Raw genomic sequence first — 8,762 nt, 5'->3', positions numbered from 1 at the left:
GGACTTTACATGGGGAAACCTTGGAATTATGGGAGAGCCTGATTAAGAGGTGTGAAACAATAGAGATGGGTGAGGGGAGGGATAAGGTTGAATGGACCCTTACTGCCAACAAAATTTTTTCAACCAAGTCTCTGTATAGGAAACTGATTACTGAGGAATGCAACTATCCACAATTTTTTTTGTGGAAAATCAAAATACCTGCAAAAATAAAGGTCTTTCTTTGGTTGATTAATAAGAAAAGCATATTGACTAAAGACTCTCGCTAAACGAGGATGGAAAGGACCCAAATCTTGTGTGCTACGCGGGAGAGAGGAAACTATTAATCAGCTGTTCTTCACATGTGGGGCTGCCTCCTTGATGTGGAACTTAATAAAATGTGCCTTTGATTTGAAAACAACTCCTGTGAATGTAGAAGAATGTTTTGGAAATTGGATTAATACTTTTATTAAGTGTGAAAAGAAATTAGTGCTGGTGGGATTATCAGGCGTGTTGTGGTCGATTTGGAAGTGTAGAAATGCTATCATATTTGATGGGAAAAATTATACCGATCCCATTGTTCTGATACGAATGATGACACACTGGATCATGGCTTGGTCTATTTTGCAGAAAAAGGACCAAAACAAAAAGGAGCTAGAGATAGGGGCAAAGTTGCTCGAACGGGTAGCAAATGAAGTGTACAAGGCGATACAGGGATGGAGATTCAACGTGCCTAGGCTGGATTAAAAGGTGTGTGCTTCTTCGTGTCCTGGATCATCTTCCTTGTTCCGTGTTGTCGTCTTCTATCTAGCCTTATGTTTTGTAATATTTGCCAGTCAGCGTTTCTATATTTCGTGCCTGTAATGACTTAGCTTATGTTTGTCGGCTCTTTTCTGCCTCTGGGTGGGAGGAGAGTTGGTCTGGATATTGGTTTCAGGGGCCTCGACCCCGTCTTTGTGTCCTAGGTCTGTAGCTTTAGCTTTAGTTTTATTTTCTGTTGCGTCTGAACTTGGTTCTGTGGACCTTGAACTGGATTCTGTAGCTCTGCTTTTGGTTTCCCTTAATGAAAATCGGAGGGGGGAAGCCCTTCTTTGATCAAAAAAGAAATTTGACAAATTAAGGATCAACATGGACTGGTTCTGAGCCATGATGTGATTTATTAAGAAATGAAGAAATGGTTACATGAACAAGGGTCTCTGTTCTACATCCTTTTCAGGCCAATCAGCATGGGCGCGTTACACACTAGACCTAGTTACCCAGTTAAGGAAAGGAGGAATATTAGCAAAAAAAATGTACATGGTCTATGAACAATCCCCAGAGAACCAAAATTTGTCGTGCCATTGATCTCCGACCGAAAGAACAATCCAACAATCATGTTCCTTCAGCCAGCTTCGGCGGGGAGGTGCCAAGAAGTGATCACTGCACGTCTTCAGTGAAGGCCCTGTAGATGAAGTCCCTGAACCTCTTGCAGTACTGCTTGGGGTCGACGGCCGATATGGAGTTGGGATCATACAGCTGAGATTTGTAGGCGTGCTCCAGCTTCTTGCTGATGTCGTAGTCTTGCAGGATGTCGATGATGCCGAAGAAGAGGACCACCTCCCGAAATTCTCCCGTGGGATCACCGATGAGAGGCGACTCGCTCTCGGGGTTCCGCACAACGTTCTCCACCCTCGACTGCATGGCGATCCCCAGTTTCGCTTTCCTGCAAAGATCATAGCATGTTGTGAGACTTGGAAGATTCTTCAGCTGAGAGAAGTCATCTTTCAGTTGGTATAGTTGGTTTCTAAGCACTGCTTAATTGTTCAGCAACAGGGTGATGCCGTGTTCTACTGAAGAAGTGCATCACATTGATTTACCTTTTTAAAATGCCTAGTTGTCTTATATTTATACTATTTACTAAACCTAATATTGTCATGTCATCAATAATTAAAAAATATATATTTGGTAGCGAACAGGTACATTGGAATGGGGAACATACTTATTTTGCTCAGAATCTTCAGCACCACCGTTGTCAGCATTGCCGTTAACTGTAACAGCAAAGAAGGAGACGATTTTTCAGGCTATTTGAATTCGGAATACCCATTACCCAGAGTAATGTTAAACGTGCAATCATAAGAAACAAAGTATTCCATGGGGAATCATATCCTTACATCGATCTTTGAAGTGAATGCCAACCAAAAGACTATAATCCATGATCCTCTCCTGCTCTAGTAACTCACAATCTTTGTCCACTTGCCTGGTAATTAAGAAGCACAAACCATGATACAATGGATGGTTAAGTCTCACTTTGTGTTTCCTCTCACGTTTTTAAGAACTTCCCATAGGACTTGCCTTGCATTTTGTTAATATTTAAGGCATATGAGAATACTACTAGTGTTCCATCATAACCGGATGACACAACAAAGCATGTGCACGCAATTCGACATATGTAAATATTCACCTGCAAAACTCCTGGAACCAAGATCCTCCTAACCGGAAAATGAAATTGAGATCAAGATCCTTCAAAGTGGTGTGCTCATCGATTTGATCGAGGGGTTTGTCAGTCATGCGACCTTGTGACGATCCTTTCAAATCGAAACGCCGATGAATCCCATAGTGAGAGCAGAAGAGATTCCCCATTATGACAAAGCGAACCTGAATGAAGTAGCAACATAAGATGAGCAGATGCTCAGGCATATTTCATCCTTGGTGGTCATTCTTCAATGAATTCATGTGTTTTCAGTGTATTCAAACCTTTTTCTGAATAGCTCCAGTGATTTTAACGCAGTGCAGGCCAAAGAACTTGGTCACTAGGGTATGTTCGAAATTGCGAACATGCTTATAATAGGCTGGAAGCATCCTAAGAAGCACCTGATCATCATAACACAAAAACCACAAAATCAGGTCTTAAAATGACATGTTCAATGATACCTTAATTTTGAAAGCTAGCTAACTGATTGAGGCGAGGAGTGAACAAAGTTATAAGGAGCCTACTTTAACTTCTGATTTCTTCATGGTCTTGATCATGTACTTGTCATCGTTGGTGAGGTAGAAAAAACTTCCACTCTTTCCGGGTGACGATAGTTCCCGAAGCGCGTCGTCACCGCAAATGGAGATCATGTAGTCCGCTGGATCGACGTCAAAGAGCTTGCGCAATGTCCTGGAGTGAAATCGCACAGGAACAAAAATCATAATATCATCATATAAATTGCTTCTCATGCAGAGATATGGCGAGCACCCCCTTAGTCTTTCAAAGCTGATCTTTTGGGCATTTCGTGCAGTCTTCAAGATGTAACTCTGACCATTAAACTTATTGAAGTATATAATTACAAAATACTTAAACCCGTTATAGTTTATGAAAGTTATTTTCAAGACAAATCCATACGTATGATTTGGACAAGTCAAGTGATATATTATTTCATAATATCGTCATGTATAACTAAATAGGTGATTAAAGTTCTAAAAGCTGGGCCATCAGTAGGACCAAAATGGCATCATTTATAATTAAATAGGTGATTCTCACTAACATATTTCTATCAAGATGCAATCAGTCACCTCACATGCAACCATGCATTGATAGAATCTTTTAATTATATTTTTTCACTTATATTCAATAATTCGTTTTTTGGCTAAATGTTCAATATTTTTGTTACAACTACACAATAACTAAAAACAACAAATATATGTATTTTTGGTTTCCATTTTCTTATCGTTAATCCAACTATAAATATCTCAGACAACTAAATCCCATTGAAATATATTGCAACTGATTCCTGAAGATACATGTGGGGTATTTAATATTTTTAAAGACTCGTGGTAGTACAACTATTGTTGTACTACCTCCGTTCCTAAATATTTGTCTTTTAGAGATTTCAAATGAACTACCACATACGGATGTATATAGACAAACTTTAGAGTGTAGATTCACTCATTTTGCTTCGTATGTAGTCACTTGTTAAAATCTCTAGAAAGACAAATATTTAGGAACGGAGGGAGTACTAGTTAACGATGAACACTGATATAATCAATCTAAGGGTTCTCACTTGTACTCCCTCCGTCCCAAGGGAGTAACAAACTTACGGTCATTTCAGTAGGCACCCCACAATTAGCATATGGTTGAAAATTATGTCAGTGGCACATGAATTCAAAGAAAACCTAAAAATTTCTCAAACTTGGTTGGATGCAGTCAAATATTGGTCATTTGATCAAACTGAAAAGTGAAAAAGGAAATCCGAAAGTTGGAACCATTTCGGACCTGAAGACCAATGGGCAGTAGTCCTTCCACCGGAAATCGCATGACTGGTGAGGCGGCGTGTGCTTGGATCCTTCAGGAGGAAACCTGGTCCACACCTTCTCCTTGGGGTCAAACGCCGACGATTTGAGATCCAGCGAGTTCGGCGCCGAATGCCTCCCCACGGCATGCCTGATCGAACCCCAAAGAAATTCAGTTCACGTTTCCTCTCGGTGCGAGAGAGACAGAGAGAGAGAGGTTGAATTCATGGCGGCGGCGCACCTGATGCCAAGCTGGAGGTTGAGCATGAGCTCGTAGTTCTTGTGCCCCTTGGATATGGTCTCACCCTGCTTCTTGGCCGGCTTGGGCGGCGCGCGCATGCACGACGTCGCCCGCAGCCACGCCCTTTCCACGGACGCCGCCCTGGCCTGGGCCTCCTCGGTGCTGAGGCTGGACTGGGCCTGTGCCTGTGCCTGTGCCTGGGCCTGCGCCTGCGCCTGGGCCTCCTCCCCCTCGGCGGCGAGGTCCATGTCAATCGACGACACGCTGCTCCTCCTCTGCGCGCTGGACCTCCTCCCTTGAATTTGCTCCGGCTCCGGCGGCCGCCACACCGGCTTCTTCAGCACCGCCTCCACCCCGGGCCACGTCACGATCTTCTCCGACGGCAGCAGCGACGCCGCCTTGCCCTGCGTCACCTCCAGCTCCTCCAGCAGCTTCGTGATCGCCTCCCGCGGCTCCCGCGGCGGCATGGGCACGGCCGGCCCGCCGGATGGCGGGTAGAACACGCCGCCCATTGCGTTCGTATCGCCGGAGTCCTGCTGGCACCACACGCCGATGTACATGCCGCCGTCAGCCCACCGGAACGTGCCCTGGCCCTTGGGCTTGGCGTCCTCCCACGCGCCGTCGTACCGGTCTCCGTCGGCCCATATCACGGTGCCGCACCCGTGCATCTCCCCGGCGCGCCACGTGCCGATGTACTCGTGCCCGTACCGCCAAATGTACCGCCCGTGTCCATCCTGCCGCCCGTCGCGCCAGTGGCCGTCGTAGACGTCGCCGTTGGCGTAGGCCTGCGTGCCACGGCCGTGCCGGAAGTTGTTGGCCCAGTGACCCGCGAACGTGTCCCCGAACTCGCCGATGTAGGTGCCGTGGCCGTGCATGTAGCCGCCGGCGAGGTCGCCCTCGTAGGTGGCGCCGGAGGGCCAGGAGAACTTGCCGCGCCCGGACGCGCGCCCCTGGCGCCATGAGCCCTCGTACATGCTGCCGTCCGTCCATAAAAACTTGCCGGAGCCGTCCGGGAGATCGCCGCGCACGCTGCCCTGGTAGAAGTCGCCGCTGGGGAGCAGCTGCTCGGAGTGGCTCTCCGGGCCCGCCGCCTCGTCGTCTTCCTCCTCCTCCTCCTCCTCCTCCTCCTCGTCGGTGTCTTCCTCATTGTCCTCGATGTCGCCGCCGCCCGTGGCATCGTCGTTTTCGACGACGTCGTAGCCGTAGATGGTGTTGGAGGAGGCGACGGAGAGGGCGACCGCGGGGTCGCCGTCGAGGGCGGGGCTGGTGGCGGGGAAGACGGAGCTGCCGCGGCGGATGGCCATGGTGGTGTTGAGCTTGCGGATGCCCGCCTCCCACAGCCGGCTGGCCGGAGGCGGGAGCTGGTTCATCTTGGCCCCCGACATGGTGGCGTGACGTGACATTTGATCGAGTAGAGTTACTCCTATCCTATGTATTTTAGCGATTAAAAGAAGAAGGATGCGCGCGGCAACGAGAATGAGGTCAAGGTCAGGACGACGTCGGAGGAGGAAGCCATGGCGAGTGTTTTGGGCGAGGGACGCCGGAGAGGGAAATTAATGCTGGAGGCTGAGAGGAGTTGTCGGGGAGAAGGAGAGCTCGACATTTGTACGGAGCCTAGGCGTTGAAACTTCCATCTTTTTAAAGCATTGTCTTACTTAACATGCACTCACGGCAAATCTGCCATGCTAGCTCTGCCCTCTTTGGCTGAGAGACTACGTACAGATGGATGGATGTCGAGTTCATGGGATCACCTCTTGATGTACATGCAACTACTCCTAGATATGGACGATCGAGGACGACCATATATATGTACCCTTCGTTCGGAAATACTTGTCATTAAAATGGATAAAAGGGATGCATCTAGACGTATTTTAGTTCTAGATACATCTTTTTTTATCCATTTTGATGACAACTATTTTCAGATAGAGGAAGTATATATGTACCCCTAATGCAGAAGAAAGTGATCTTAACATTGTGCATGCTCTTCGCATGGCGGATTGGAAGAAACAAATAGTTATACTATAGCATCGATGACGGATTGTTAAGAAAGTGATCTTAACATTGTCCATGCTCTTCGCATGGCGGATTGGAAGAAACAAATAGTTATACTATAGCATCGATGACGAGAGGCCGGGCATTCGCTAGTGTATTACTCCCTATGTTCAGAAATACTTGATGTGGTTTTAGTTCAATGGAGGTAATGCTAGTGTATTGTTCATAGGTTGGGATCCTAATTGAGTTGTTTTTTCTATCAATGCAGCGAGATACAAATATGTTTTCTTGGAGTATTCTTGGTTTTGAAGAAGATATTTCTTCCCACGTAGTATGGCATTTCAGATCATGTTAGAGTAACACGTGTCCTGTGATTTCTTATCGCCAGATGGTGGCCGCTGGTCAGAGAAGTGGATCAAAAAAAAAAGGAAGGCATGCAAACGGCCAAAAAAGGAAGGAAGCATGCATGCAGGAGTGGCCAAAAGGAGAACCATGCCAAACTAAAACTTGGACAACACATTGCTCCTGGTGGTTAATGATGGAGAAAAGTCTCACTTTTGGACAATTCAGTTACAAGTGGAGAGAAGGGGGCAAATTGTTTGTTTTGTGTCGGTACGGCTTAAGATCAATACATATCATAACTAAATTTGAGTAAATCACATAAATCACTTGAGGAATTCACTCTGATGAACGCCCTATTCACTTTTGTTGTCATATAGCTGTTATGATGTTCTGTTTGTGCTTTTGTTTTAGGTGTTTCGCTTTGTCAAACCTGATGCTTGGTGTAGGCGGTCTAGCTCGTCTTAAATTCACTCTGATGAACGCTCGTGCTGATCGTGGGCAATGCGTGGTGGGTTTATTGATAGTGACTGAATGATACACATGCTATGCGTATTTGAGCAAAGATAGTGACTGAACTCAATCTCCCCCCTTCCCGTCCTCTATTACCTCTGTCAAGCATTGTATTTCCGTTATGCCGAGTAGTGGAAAGGGGATTAGTCCAGTTTAAAAGAATTTCAAAGGACACATGTCAAATGTGCATGCAACAGACATCCCTTCTCTCACCGATCCAATAGTTTCGAAGAGCACGTCGATGGAGAATAACGGTAAAAAGGCAATGTCAAAGGAGTAGTTAAAGGCAATGCAGCCCACAGAAAGAAGTCCAAGAAGAAAAGGCCACTATGGATGGAGAGTGATTTCCCCCTCGTACCCCCTCGGGTCGCCCCCGTGGGCCACCAGGGGGAAACCCTCGCCGCCGACGCCCGTACTCCCCCGCATCTCCTTCATCCTCGCCGCCGCCAACAGGGCCGCTGTGCGAAGCCTGGCCGGCAGGGGCGGCGGCGGGGCTCCCTTCCCCTTCGCGCGAATAGGCTGGCGCGGGACGACCGTTCGAGAGGAGGCGCCGGACTTTTGCGGGGTGCGGCGGCGCTGTAGATGGATCCTGGTCATGACGTGCGCAGCGCGTCGGCGGTTGGGGTTCGTGCTCACGGTGTGGTGCGACCGCTAGATCTGGTGGTCGCGTGCGCCCTCGGTCTCAGGTTAGATCCTTTTGGGTCCGGCGCCTGATCGCCGTCGGCCAGCGCAGGATGGTGGCTTTCGTCGCTGACCAGGTCGGGTCTTCATTGATCCGGCGCTTGGATGGATCTACGCTGGAGGTGTTGAGCCTTATGGTGCTTCCCACTCTGGAGTTTTTGGGTCTTGGCTGCTGCTAGATCCGAAGCAGATGGAGATTGGTGGTACAGGAAGAGGGCCGGAGGAAACTTTGGTCGGCTAGCTCGGCCCAGCATCGGCGACGACTTTGACGTCGTTACCCATCTTGAAGGCGAAGTCGAGGTCCCTCATATCCACCTCCGTCCCCTTCCCGGACGAAAGTCCAAAATCCGTCTTGGATTGGACGGCGGCGGCGCCCTTTGCGTCGTAACCTCCATGGGGGCGCCGTCTTGGGAGGCTTGGGCGTTCGGGGGGGAGTTGCTATGGTGAAGGGCTTCGTGTGTCAGCTCCAGCAGTGGCAATGGTGTGAAGGTTGGCAGGAGGAGCGGCGTTCTAACCGCGTCAGATGCGTCTGGTAAGAGATGTCAAGTCATGCCTGGCCGACAGGTGCTACGCTGAGTCATGCCTAGTCTGCAGGTGCTACGCACGATAGATCTTTCAGAGTGTCCGCGTCGGGATGGACGAGCGCAGAGCGGTGGAGCTGTCTGGCGTCGACGGTAGCTAGACCGTGCAAGGTAGATGCAACAGTACAGCTCTAAAGATGGTTTGGTGGCAGGTGGCTGCGGCGGCCTCATACCCGGCAGGCGTCCTG

General features: G+C 48.4%; 1 protein-coding gene across 1 annotated transcript; it reads right to left on the bottom strand.

Annotated features, from left to right (window-relative positions):
- Window positions 1-1,113: 1,113 nt before the first annotated feature.
- LOC123094693 (phosphatidylinositol 4-phosphate 5-kinase 6) lies at window positions 1,114-6,375 on the bottom strand. Its single transcript, XM_044516637.1, has 8 exons — window positions 4,469-6,375; window positions 4,211-4,378; window positions 2,950-3,115; window positions 2,710-2,826; window positions 2,417-2,610; window positions 2,127-2,212; window positions 1,955-2,003; window positions 1,114-1,678 (listed from the first exon to the last, which is right to left on the bottom strand). The coding sequence occupies exons 1-8, from the start codon at window positions 5,869-5,871 to the stop codon at window positions 1,393-1,395; spliced, it is 2,469 nt and encodes an 822-aa protein (XP_044372572.1). The 5' UTR covers window positions 5,872-6,375; the 3' UTR covers window positions 1,114-1,392.
- Window positions 6,376-8,762: the final 2,387 nt, after the last annotated feature.

Source organism: Triticum aestivum, chromosome 4B (assembly GCF_018294505.1).
Source record: "Triticum aestivum cultivar Chinese Spring chromosome 4B, IWGSC CS RefSeq v2.1, whole genome shotgun sequence".
Lineage (NCBI taxonomy): Eukaryota > Viridiplantae > Streptophyta > Magnoliopsida > Poales > Poaceae > Triticum > Triticum aestivum.
Note: the sequence above shows the minus strand (reverse complement) of the source record. Positions and strands in the feature narration are given on the sequence as shown.

Excerpts from the sequence above, each read along its gene's own strand:
- LOC123094693 (XM_044516637.1), bottom strand. The coding sequence starts at position 5,871 with ATGTCACGTCACGCCACCATGTCGGGGGCCAAGATGAACCAGCTCCCG. Across the intron at positions 4,379-4,468 it reads AACCTCCAGCTTGGCATCAG|GCATGCCGTGGGGAGGCATT; the intron begins GTGCGCCGCCGC and ends GGGTTCGATCAG. Across the intron at positions 2,004-2,126 it reads CATTCACTTCAAAGATCGAT|TTAACGGCAATGCTGACAAC; the intron begins GTAAGGATATGA and ends TTGCTGTTACAG.